General features: G+C 41.6%; 1 protein-coding gene across 1 annotated transcript in view; it reads left to right on the forward strand.

Annotated features, from left to right (window-relative positions):
• The window catches only part of dlc1 (DLC1 Rho GTPase activating protein), a 607,654-nt gene that overhangs the window by 316,546 nt on the left and 277,789 nt on the right, over positions 1 to 13,319 (forward strand). Inside the window, exon 5 of the mRNA XM_038791122.1 lies at positions 12,609 to 12,642. Within this exon, the coding sequence (XP_038647050.1) occupies positions 12,609 to 12,642 (34 nt within the window). The remainder of the gene's footprint in view (positions 1 to 12,608; positions 12,643 to 13,319) is intronic.

Below are 13,319 nucleotides of genomic sequence, written 5' to 3' on the forward strand. Positions count from 1 at the left end.
AGCAGTTGTATGCTCCTCCTGCTCTATGTGGGAAGCTGGACCATTTCCAGTACCTGGGGCTAGCATGTGTGCAGGAAGTGTCTCCAGCTGCAGTTTCCCGAAGCCTGGGTTTTGGAGCTGAACTGGTGGCTGGGGACACTGTGGAGAATCCATGATGGGGAGAGTATCATGGATAGCAGGTTTGGAAAATTGGTCAAACCACAAGCTACAACTCCGTAGACATAATGGGAATGGGTGGCCACCGTCAGAACAAGAGGAGTACACAGGCAATGCAGGAACCTCCTGTGGCCATACCTCTGCAAAGCAGATATACCACTTTAGATACCATTAGGGGAATGGCCTCTCAGGGAAGAGCAGTTGCGACCAAATTTATTTCATCACAGTTGGCTCTGCTACATGGGAGAGGAGTAAAAAGTGTTGAAATGCATAGTTATAGGGGATTACATTGTAAAGGGAATAGATAGGTATTTCAGGACAGCAAAGAAGAATCCAGGATCGTTCTCTGCCTGGTGGGAGGGTCAAGAATGTCTCGAAGCAGCTATAGAATGCCCTGGAGGGGGCGGGTAAACAGCCAGCAGTCATGGAACACATTGGTACAAATTGATCTAGGTAAAAAGGGATGACATCCTAAAAGCAGAATATAGGGTGTTCGGAAGCATGCTAAAAAGTAGGAGGTCAAAGGTAGTGATCTCAGAATTTCTACCAGTCCCACATGCTAGACAGAGCAGAGTGGCTGAAGAGGTAATGCAAGAGGAAGGTGTCAGATTCCTGGGACATCGGGCTGATTCTGGCGGAGGTGGGACCATCACAAACTGGGCAGGTTACACCTGGGCAAGACCAGGACTGATGTCCTAGGGTGAGTATTTGCTGGAGTGGTGAGGGAGGGTTTAAACTAAATGGCAGGGAGTCCATCAGAGAAGGATGGACCAAGGATAAGAAAAAAAGACAGAAAAGGGAATAAGAAAGGTGACAGGCAGAGGAACCAAGGGCCAGAGTCAAACAGGGCCACAGTGAAAAATAATGGGAATGGGACAAGGAATGTTAAAAAAGACACGGCTTAAGCCATAATGTGCGTAGCATTCACAATAAAGTTGACGGATTAATCTCACAATGGGGAAATGCTGAGGAAATCAGAAGCACAAAAGGACTTGGGAGTCTTTGGTCACGATTCTCTTAAGGTGTTGTGCAGGTTCAGTCGGCAGTTAGGAAGGCAAATGCAATGTTAGCATAGAATACAAGACCAGGGGTGTACTTCTGAGGCTGTATAAGGCTCAGGTCAGATCCCATTTGCCCCATTTGGAGTATTGTGAGCAGTTTTGGGCCCCATATCTAAGGAAGGGTGTGCTGGCCTTGGAAGGGGTCCAGAAGAGGTTCACAAGAATGATCTGGAATGAAGAGCTTGTCGTATGAGGAATGGTTGAGGACTCTGGGTCTGTTCTCGTTGATGTTGAGAAGGAAGAGGGGGATCTTATTGAAACTTACAGGATACTACGAGGCCTGGATAGAGTGGATGTGGAGAGGGTGTTTCCACTAAAACTAGAACGAGAGGACACAATCTCAGAATAAAGGGGCGATTATTTAAAACAAAGATGAGGAGCAATTTCTTCAGCCGGAGGATGGTGAATCTGTGGAAATCTTGGCCGCAGAAGGCTGTGGGGATCAAATCACTAAATGCTTTTAAGACAGAGATAAATAGGTTCTTGATTAATAAGGGGATCAGGGGTTATGGGGAGAAGGCAGGAGAATGGGAATGACAGAAATATCAGCCATGATTGAATGGCGGAGCTGACTTGATGGGCCGAGTGGCCTATATCTGCTCCTATGTCTTATGGTCTTATAGAGAAATAGAGAAATACAGCACAGAACAGGCCCTTCGGCCCACGATATAGTGCCGAACCTTTGTCCTAGGTTAATCATAGAATTTTGGACACTAAGGGCAATTTATCATGGCCAATCCACCCAACCTGCACATCTTTGGACTGTGGGAGGAAACTGGAGTACCCGGAGGAAACCCACGCACACACGGGGAGGATGTGCTGACTCCACACAGACAGTGATCCAAGTCGAAATCGAACCTGGGACCCTGGAGCTGTGAAGCAATTGTGCTAGCCACAATGCTACCATGCTGCCCTTAAGAAGAAATTAATCTACACTCCATTATTCTACCCTAATCCATGTACCTATCCAATAGCCGCTTGAAGGTCCCTAACGTTTCCGACTCAACTACTACCATAGGCAGTGCATTCCATGCCTCCACTACTCTCTGGGTAAAGAACCTACCTCTGACATCCCCCCTATATCTTCCACCATTTACCTTAAATTTATGTCCCCTTGTAATGGTTTGAAACGATATAGTTGATATTGCAGAGACATGGCTGCAGGGTGACCAGGGGTGGGAACTGAACATCGGGGGTATTCAGTATTTAGGGACGACAGGCGAAAATGAAAAGGTGGTGGAATTGCATTTCTGGTTAAAGTGGAAATTGACGCAATAGTGAGGAAGGATATTAGCTCCAACAATGTGGAATCTGTATGGGTAGAGGAAATCCTAAGGGACAACAATGTTAGTTGGTATATAGATCCCCCAAACTGTAGTGGTTATGTTGGTAATGGCATTAAACAGGCAATTAGAGACCCATGCGATGAAGGAACATCTGTAATTAATCTGCTTGTAGATTGAGCAAATTAAATGATTAACGATATTGTAGAGGAGGAAATCCCGGAGAGTATATGGTTTTCTGGGCCAGTACAGTGAGGAACCAACTGGAGAACAGGCCATCCTAAACTGTGTATTATGTAATGAGAAAGGAATAATTGGCCCCTTGAGGATGAGCGACCATAATATGATAAAATTCTTTATCAAGACAGAGAATGACATTGATGATTCTGAAACTGGGGTCCTGAATCTAAATAAAGGAAACTATGGTGGTATGTGGCATGAGTTGGCTATGATGGACTGGGAAACCTTACTGAAAAGGATGATGGTAAATAGCCAAAGTGTAGAGTTTACTTTGCCAGGTTCAGGCCGGGGTTGTTGGAATCCATGTGATCTTTTCCGAAATCTATAAATTGAAACCTATAAATCTAAAGAAGATGCTTTTTTAAAACACCAGTAAGATAGTATTAATAACTATCATTAGAATTGAAACTGGTTGCCAGTCAATTAAGGAAATAATGAATGCTTGTCACTTTTCAAATCAATGCATTATCATGTTGTAAACCATTCTCATCTCATCAACTTTTATTGATTCAGATTCCATCAACATGCAGTTTACAGGTCTGTTTGGATTTAGTGCAAATGTTGGAATGGCATTGATAAACGTCAATTTATTTTCAATGAAATTCAGGGGGTGGGCTGTAGCCAGACAGATTAAGAGTGAGACGCTGCTCTTATCAGTGATGCGATCACACAAGACAGAGAGAGATTAATCCTTTCTCTCTCTGTTGTTACTCAGAATGTAACTCCTGTTACTCATTCTTTTTGTACCATTTATCTTGGAACACAAAGACTGTCCCTGATTTTATAGGAGCCTAATTAAGGTGCCTTGACTGATGATTAACAGTTGGTAAGTGGTATTTCTATTCTGTCGCCCTTTTAAAAAAAACATGCTCTTCTTTTATCTGGTAACCAGCTAAAGTTGCATTCGTCATAGATTGCTGAGAGATAAATCCGTCTGTCCATTTGGTTTGGAGCCACAGAGTGTTAGCATCAAATCAGGTGGACAACTTCATTTATACAAAAAAGTAGGCCTTTGTCTCAGTTGCAGTCACATTTCTCTTTACTCTGATTGGACAGAAATGTTTTGCGACGTAAAATCTCCTTAGTAAGTCACTTTTGTACAATGTAGTTGATATGTTCCATGCTGTGTTAATCTCACTTAATTGACTGTTCTGAATGCATCCTATTTGTTTTCATTTGGACAACTCGAGCAGACTGTCAGACACAGTCCACTGTTTGCCAAATCTCTGTAACAAAGAATTGTCGTTTTTTGGTACTAATGACTCACTTGCAAATCATTAGGTGAGAGGATTTCACAAATATTTTCCATTCCATTTTAAGAACTTCTACGTTTGAGGCTTCTTTAGTTTGCATCATGAGAGACTTGCATCTGAGAGACTTGCATCTAAGCAACAATAACAACTTGCATTCATGTAAGTTTTAATTACCTTTTAATGTAAGAAAACATCCAAAGAAGCATTGCAGGAGAATTCTCAAACAATACTTTACAGAAAGTCACAGAAAGAATTTTGAGAGCAGATTACCAAAAGCTGGTCAAGGAGATATGTTTTAAATAGCATCTAAAAGAAGGAAAAGGGTAGAATTACAAAGATGTTTAGGGAAGAAGTTTCAGAGTTTAGGAACTTGACAGCTGAAGGCATCAATGGCACTGTATAGTAAAAGGGTATAAATTATTTATAACCTCAGTTATAATGCAACTGTACAATTGAACAGTATGATGCTTAAACTCACCTGTCAAAAATTAAAAACTCCAACAAAAATATATATTTTAAATGACTGCCTATGGAAAATCCAATTTGTTATTGAGCATTTACTGCCAACAGTTGACAGAAATAAAATATAAACAGAAATAATGAATAAAAGCAAAACCCTCCAGGAGATCTGAAATAAAATCAGAAAATGCTCAGCTGGTCTAGCAGCATTTACGGAGAGAGAAATGAAGTTAATAGGTCAATGACACTACTTCAGAATAGATTTGTGTATGGAACACTATAAAGTGGGTATTTTCACTCCTACCTCGAAGCATTCAAAAATATAGCTTTCATTTAACTAGGCCAACAGCAGCTAAATCCCATCCACCTACATACAGAAAGGATATATTGGCTTTGAAGGGGGTGCCAAAATAATACTGAGTCTTAAAGGGTTAAATTATGAGACCAAGTTGCATAAACTTAGTTCATATTCTGATGAGTTTCGAAGATTGCAAGCGGAGCTTTAAAGTGATCCATTCGGAAAGATGATGTGGAGATGCCGGCGTTGGACTGGGATGAGCACAGTAAGAAGTCTTACAACACCAGGTTAAAGTCCAACAGGTTTGTTTCAAACACTAACTTTCAGAGCACTGCTCCTTCCTCAGGTGAATCAGAGAAAATACTTCCTCCTATGTGGAGAATCCAAATCGAAGGTGCGGTGAAACTTTTTAAATAGAAAATAATATTGGGAAGGATGTAAATAGGCTGATGATTCATTATTGGCCATTTGGAGCCACTGTTCAAGACCAATTTCATCCATAATATTTTAAAATTAGAGCTAGGACAGTTAGGAATAAAATGAAGTCTTCTTTCACACAAAGGGTAGTCTTGACCTCATCCCCCAAATCTGTGAATAAAACTGATATATGTTTGTTGGATTATGCAGAATAGGTAGGTAAATGGAGTTATTAAGACAAAGAGTATCCATGATCTGATGTAATTATGGAGAAGGCTCAAGGGGCTGAATGGCCTACTTCTGTTCCTCTGTAACAAAGCTGTTTTACAATCATCGGTCGACAAGAACACTCCCAGCTTTTAAGAAGGGACCACAGTAAATAACAATAATTTCAAACAGCAGCCTTAAAATTACTATTCAATGCAAAAACAAGCATAATGGTTCTGTATTTCCATTTCTATGGAAACCATTGGACTAGTTAAACAGCAGCGAATAAAGTCAGCACCAGAAAACTATTCCAGGAAGCCATTCTCTCTTACACAAGGTACACAAGGAAACCCCAACCTCCAGTTATATTTTTAAAAAGAAATGGAACCAGCTTACTCTGTTTGCAGTCTGGGCTCATAACATTCCCAATACTGCAAACCTTAGACCTGTGAAATCCAAATTAAACACATGTGGAGCATGGACACCAGACGGGTCATTTTGCCTTCATGTTGATCTTTTGTAGCCTGGAGAAATGCAGGAAGATCAAAAGAGCACTGCAGCATGTCACTAGGCATTTCCTTTGATACCAGAGGGTTAGGTTTTTTTAACTGGTATCAGACTATCATGCTGGGGACCTGAGGGAATGTAAAAGTATTGCCCATCCTATTGATCTGCCCGCAGCTTGGCTACAGAAATAAATGATTAAAAGGTCACAAGATACTTCCAGATGAGGAAAGCCATTCAGCCCATCTTAAGTCATCCATTCTAAGAGATCCTAGAATCCCTTCTCCCACAAGAGTATCATATTGTCTTTTAAATGATTCTCGGGTTTTTGCTTCAATTATCTTTTGCTAGTTTAAAGTTAGCGCTTCCCCTAGTTTTGTCCCTGTAGTTTAATTCAAAATAATACTAATGATTAATACTCTTTATGCCCTTAACAGTCACATATGCTTCAATAATATCACTTTTCAGACAGCTTGAAAGATTTTATAGCTTTGATAGACATACTCAGAATCAAGAGGAGAGTAGATTGAGAACAATTATTCCCATTGATGGAAGAATTGGGAGCAAGAGGGCATAGATTAAAAGTAATTGGCAAAAGAAGCAATGGTGACATGACGAGAAACGTTTTTAGGCCGAGAATGGTTAGGATCTGAATACGCTACCTGAGAGTGTGGTGGAAGCAGCTTAAATCGAGGCATTCAAAAGTGTTGGATTATTTTCTGAAAATCAAGAATGTGTGCAGGGCTACGGAGAGGAGATGGTAAAGCGACACTAGGTGAATTGCTCCTTCAGAGGGCCGGCATTGACACAATGGGCCAAATAGCTGCATCCTGTGCTGTAATCATTCTGTGATGCTGTGAACTGCTGGCAAGGCCACTTAGTTCCTTTCTTTCCGGACACAGAAAATCAGCCTTGTGGATCTTCTCCACGCTCACTCCAGCTCTTAAGTGTTCCTCATTTCTTTTTGACCACGCCAGTCATTTCTTTATTCCTTCATTGGCTGCACACTGCTAAGAGTCATTTTCTGAACCACTGTGTCGCCTTCTAATGCGAGATGCACTCAACGATAGCTGCCAGTACACTTCTGCGCATATGCAGAAAACTAGTGATGCTGCACCCCAGTGTATGTCTTTGATTTATTTAACCCCAGTCTGCGACCTTACTTGCAGAGCTGATTCTGACCCGTGATCCTGAATAAAAACCTTTTTTTTGCTGTGTGTAGTTCATCATTCAGATTTTGATATGGGAGAGAAATAGGATCAGAATTGGTCTTTTACCCTCAGGATACTGAACTGAGGCTAGGATATGAAATCTGAACGAGCAAATCACCCGGATGCTCCTATGTTTTCGGCAGAGATCAGCTAGACAAAGTCATTCAAAACTAAATTGAAAATCAATCCTTCTTAACTCAAGTGTCCCAGGGAAGTGGCAGATATGATGATTCAAATTACCTTCTAAATGAGATTCAACAACACATTTCTAAGGAAAACATTTTGTAGTTATATTGGCAAGTGCAATTAAATTCAGGGTGGCATCGCAATGGCATCACAGAGTAAAACAATATAACTGTGTGTGCACGGCATTGGCAGTGAACACTTGTGAACTCACATATAAATAATGAAATAATTTACCAACGTAAGGTAGCATTTTAAGGGAAGCATGAAGGTAAATAGAAACTGTTAGTGCAAGTGTGGAAATTATCTGTAGCTTCTATTCTCATTCTAATTTATTTATTTTATTATAGATAAGCTAATATGGTACTTTTTAACTAAAATGGTTATAATGCTGAAGCTGTTCCACCACACTGAACTAACAAAATAGTTTTATTACTATTAAATCTGTTTTTATATGCAATAGAATATCAGTATGACTCCACCCTCTTGGACCCAAAGACTGAATAGGTGGAGAGTAACAGTACTGCCACGGTCCGTTAGGCCCTTCCACAAGGAGCCTTAGCAGCGGTTTTCATCAGAAATCAGGGCAAAGAAAGGCGGGCCTCCGGGTTTTCTATCTGCTGTTGGACAACAGCCGCCATACGTTACCTAGGCTTCAAGTTCCAGTGGGTACATGGGTTTACTTCTTTAGATTTGTGCCTGATTTTCTTGGACTATCTGATCTGAGGTGACCCCAGGTGCAACATCCACCATCAGCTTCATGGGGAACAATGGATACAGGCATCTCCCAGTTTCTGCTGGGAGCGGCTGACATATGCAGATTAGCTTCTGATACCATGTGCTTCATCCATTTGTACCAGGCATTGAGTGGTTTAACTGACAGCCCTTAAAGGGCAGCTGGAGGCCACTCATGCAGCCTGAAAATGTTTTTATTGTTTATTTTTGTAGATCCAGCAGTAAGCCCTCAAAAACATTTTGGCCTGTTTGCCAATTTCTGACACAACAACTGGCAAGATATTTCGGTGGTAGCATTTCCATTAGATACTGATCTTCAATACCAGTTTTGTTCGCTTTCAGCAACGATCACAGGCGATTGGAGCCGAAGTCAAAAATGATCCCTCACCGCTGTTTAACAAGGGCAATTTGGCACCAACAAATGACTGTTGCTTCTGTTGTCTACTCATGTTTGTTCCTAGTTGGAACAAGGTCATATTAAGCATCTGATCACATGACATTGGATGACATCATCAGCCATTTGCACGGGCAAATGGGTAGCTTGTCGATTAAACACCTTTCCAATAAAGCTCTTGTTTGTTTGTATGTTCATGGTTTGTAAGCCTATCCTTTAAAAATACCACAGCTTCAAAGTCTGAAAGAGGGTTTTAAATCTTTATTAATGGAAGTAAAATATGACCCTGTTTATAAAGCAATTTAACACACGATAAGTTTAAAAAAGATGAACCGGTTTGAGTGTTAATAAAATTGGCAGGCACTAAATTTTGTTCTTTGCACACACAGCTCAGCCTTAAACAGTTACATCTCAGGGTTGTTCATAGAACCATAGAAAATAGGAGCAGGAGGAGGCCATTTGGCTTTTCGAGCCTGCTCCGCCATTCATTGTGATCATGGCTGATCATCCAACTCAATAGGCTGATCCCGCCTTCCCCCATATCCTGTGATCCCCTTCGCCCCAAGTGCTACATCTAACTGATTCTTGAAAACAGGTTTGGTCAAAGAAGTATGTTTTGAAAGGGAAGCTGAAGTACTTTAGGTTCCCACACCCAACATTGGCAAAATGGATTGGAGATGGAAGAGAAGAATTGTGGTGCAGGCCTGCTTACACCAGAGGCAGACCTACACCTGCCTCCTGTGTTTAAGAACGCATGCACACCTGGGAATGTCTGACGGGAATTGTATTCACAGGCTGAAGTGCACAAAGGCAGTGAGCAAGCAATACAGCAATCTGACATGCAGACAACCACAAGGACCAAACTGCAGTCATGATCAAAGTGACCTTGACGTTTATGCCTCTAACTCTTTCCCAGCTACCACAGAGGACATTTCCGATATTAGTCAGTGTACCTAGTTCACCAGAACAAACATATTCATGAGTTTTTAAGGTTAACTGCAGCTCCAAAAGGCGATGGAGCAGAATGGTACGGATGTAGTTACTGGTTTGGTCCACCACCATCGCCAGCCTGTGTGAAATGTTAAATGCAGTATCAAAGAATCCCAGAGCATTCTAGATATCAAACTCCTTTATACACAGACCACATGCATACTAAAGCTTGAGCATTGTCATCAATAAATTTCATAAGCTGGCACCCCGATCAGCAGGTTTTCACTCCTACAATACCATGCAACTTATTTCCTCAGTCATTTTTGTGATCTCATCCAGTGTGGCCTCCTCAAACTGACTACCTGTATGTAAATTTTCCAACCTTGCAAGAGTGAAGTGAGCAAGGAGCAAGTAATGCTGACTGGTTGGTTCTTGCTGCTACATGGAAAGAATCACGACCGAAACAGAAGGGGAACCCACTTTAGAACACACTATAACTTACATGGGTGTATGTGCTCGGGTCTAAACCCCTTTGTGAAAACAATTAAGTTGGAAAGGATTAGCCATCGAGTTGGGGAAAATCCCCAAATTAACCCATCCTTCTGCTTTATATACTGACAGAAATTGAACAACCTCAAACTGTTTCCTCAGAGACACTAAAAGGTTAACATCAAGTGACCTTGACTCTGATGTCTGAAAACACCTCCATCTGCCCCATGCACCCTTTGGTAGTGCTGCCGGTATTCACTGGGATGTTATTTACACCTCTTGCAGCAGGGCCAAACCAGCCGAATGTGAAGTTTTCGCTTGAATTGACTCCATCACCTTTCACTTGGAACTGCCCCATTGAATACCCATTTGCCTAGAATTTGATCCTCCATTCACCATGACATTACTGCAGTTATCAAACCAAACCCTGGATCATTCCAGAATGCAGGAATAATTCCAGCTTCTTTTCTCCACTGCTTAAGCCTGTCTATACTGCACCTCACCACACTCACCATACATGAAGGGTGCTTCCATGTTAGCTGACATTGTTAATGGCTCTCTCTCCTTCACTCCTGTCCCGGTCTCCTTCATTGCAGAAATGGTCATTCCCTTGCATCTGTTGCCCTTATTCTTCTAGGAGGTACAGGTTGTGGGTTTGTATGGTGCTTCTGAAGGAGCCCTATTGAAAGCACATTGCTGCAGGCATTGGGGAGCCACCAGGGCTCTAGCTCAATCCAGCTCCCTCTCCATCCCAAGGTAACCTCCAGAGCCCGACAGGTACCGACTGGGAGGAAAGAGTCTTGGTGTGATGCTGCAGTGAGTTGCTGTATATGGTACACACGACTGTTGCTATATGTCAGTGTTAGAGGGGTTGAATGTTGAAGGTGGTGGATAGGATGCCAATCAAATGGACAGCTTTGTCTTGGATGGAACTGGATACTGCCAAATGTTGACACAGCCCCACAGCCTTTGCAGTATTCAGTGACTACAGTTATTTCTAAATCACACATGGAGTGAATCGAATAGCTGAAGATTGCAATCTGTGATGCTGGAGACTTTAGCAGGAGGCCAAGATGGATCATCCACTCGGAACTTCTGGCTGAAGATTGTTACAAATACATCAGCCTGACAGTGAACTAGATATTTTCTAATGACAATCAATGGCAGTTTTCATTTCTTGGTTATCAATACTGGAACTAGCTTTTAATTCTAGATTAATTAATTTAATTTAGTTTCCACCTGCTGCCAAAGTGGGATTTGAACTCAATGACCCAGAACATTAAGCTAAGTCTGTGGATTATAAATCCAATAACATTACCGCGACACCACCATATCCCCTCTAATCATTTTGCTTGAGAATTGTCAACAATAACATTTCTTTCTGTTACCATATCATTACCTTGGTGTTCCCTCAGGATCAATCCTTGGCCCTTCCTAATTCTCATTTGTGTTGCTCCTCAGCAAAATCTTGGGTAAACACAATATCAGGTTCACCATGTATGCTGACAACATCTAGCGCTACCTCACGACCACCTCTCTCGACCCTTATGCTGTCTTCACATTGTCAAATTGCTTATCTGACATCCAGTACCGGAAGAGAATAAATTCCCTCCCAATTGAAAAGGCCAAAGCCATTGTCTTCAACTACAGGCTCTGCTCCCGAGCTACCAACTCCATCTCTCCCTAGCAACTATGCAGAAAGTTTATAGTTTCCTCTGGGTTTCCTCTGGGTGTTCTGGTTTCCTCCCAGAGTCCAAAGATGTGCAGGTTAGCTGGGTTGGCCATGATAAATTGCCCCTTAGTGTCCAAAAGGTTGGGTGGGGTTACGGGAATGGGACAGGGGAGTGAGCCTAGGTACAAAGAGGGTCAGTGTAGACTAAATGGGCCAAATGGCCTCCTTCTGCACTGTGGGGATTCTATGATCTCTGAAATCTCCTCCAACCCTACAACCTCCTGAGATATTAATGTTCTTCGAATTACAGTCTCTTGGGCATTCCTGATTTTAGTCACTCCATCATTGGTAGCTATGCTCTCTTTCCTAAGCTCTGGAACACCCTCCTTAAGCCTCTCTACCTCACTTTTTTCCTTTAAGACAAGGAAGCTCCTTAAAACCTACACCTTTGACCAAACGCTTGATCATCTGCTCATATATTTCCTAATATGGTTCAGTGTCAAATTTTGGTTTGAATTGTCACTATGATGGGCGACACAGTGGCGCAGTGGTTAACACTGCTGCTCATGGTGCCGTGGACTCAGGTTTGATCCCGGCCCGAGGTCACTGTCTGTGTGGAGTTTTCAGATTCTCCCCTTGCCTGCATGGGTCTCACCCCCACAACCCAAAGGTGTGCAGGATGGGTGGATTGGCCACGCTAAATCGCCTTTAATTGGAAAAATGTAAAAAAAAACAATTGTCTCTATGAAGCGCCTTGAGACTTTTTCTTATGTTACACGTGCTATCAAAATGCAAGCTGTTGTTATTGATGTATCATAGTTTCCCTTCAAAGCAAGTAACGTTACCTTTAAGTTGTTCGGACTGTGCAGGAAATCCCATGCCAAAATGAATTGACACTCAGAGCTCACTTCGTGCACTTAATGAATTCAAACCTAAAAATCAAAATAACTGAATAGGAATCTGCCAAATTTGGAGGTACATTCTCCAACCTTCACAACATTAGTGCAAGTTTCACTCCGATATGTGCAGTGCTTTACACGGTTTACCTTACTGTAAACAATCAACTGGAGTAGTTTACAATGTTATTTATTGTGTTATTTTCATATATTTCTGTAGGCAATGCCGTTGATATCAGAAAAAGGGAAGGCTGGTGAGTAGACTTATATCTTTCTTCAGAACTTGAGATATTCCTTCACACACTTCGCCTGTTCAGTCTTTGCTTTACAAACAGTCGATAAATAGCACATTTGGAAGCTTGTGGGGTTTTTTTTGTGTGGAATGCATGACATTTCACTGGACTTTTGTCAGGCATTTTTAGTTTATTGCATAACCTCATAGTGTGCACATTATTCCATCATATCAGCAGGTGCGCGGAGTTTATATCTATCAGCTATAAATGATTCTGTCTCTGTGTGAATAAAGTTGGCTCATTTCACTGCGCGTTTCTCATCAATTCTGTAGAAGTGGCTAACCTTTCAAATTAACATGTGTGGGGTGTTTCTACTTGGTCAAGGATTCCAAGCTTGGACTTCAAAGAATGCATTTTAGGTCCTTTATTCTCCGCATGCAAATCTTTGATGGTCAAAGACGTATTCTTGGGTGCAGAGTTTAGTGAAGATTTACATTCCGAAAGAGCTTTCTTAATTCGTCAGTCACCGTGCCAGATTGCTGTGTGGGAAAGGATGTTGTTTTGTTTTGGAGGAACAAATGCCACATTGCTAGGATGTTAGCGTATAAACAGCAAAATGTGTATACTTTTGCATTTTTTCTGATGCTGTTTTTCTGCTTTCTTTTCATCGAAAATTTCCATGCACAATGATTATTTAT

The sequence above is a fragment of the Scyliorhinus canicula genome, chromosome 3 (genome assembly GCF_902713615.1).
Source record: "Scyliorhinus canicula chromosome 3, sScyCan1.1, whole genome shotgun sequence".
Lineage (NCBI taxonomy): Eukaryota > Metazoa > Chordata > Chondrichthyes > Carcharhiniformes > Scyliorhinidae > Scyliorhinus > Scyliorhinus canicula.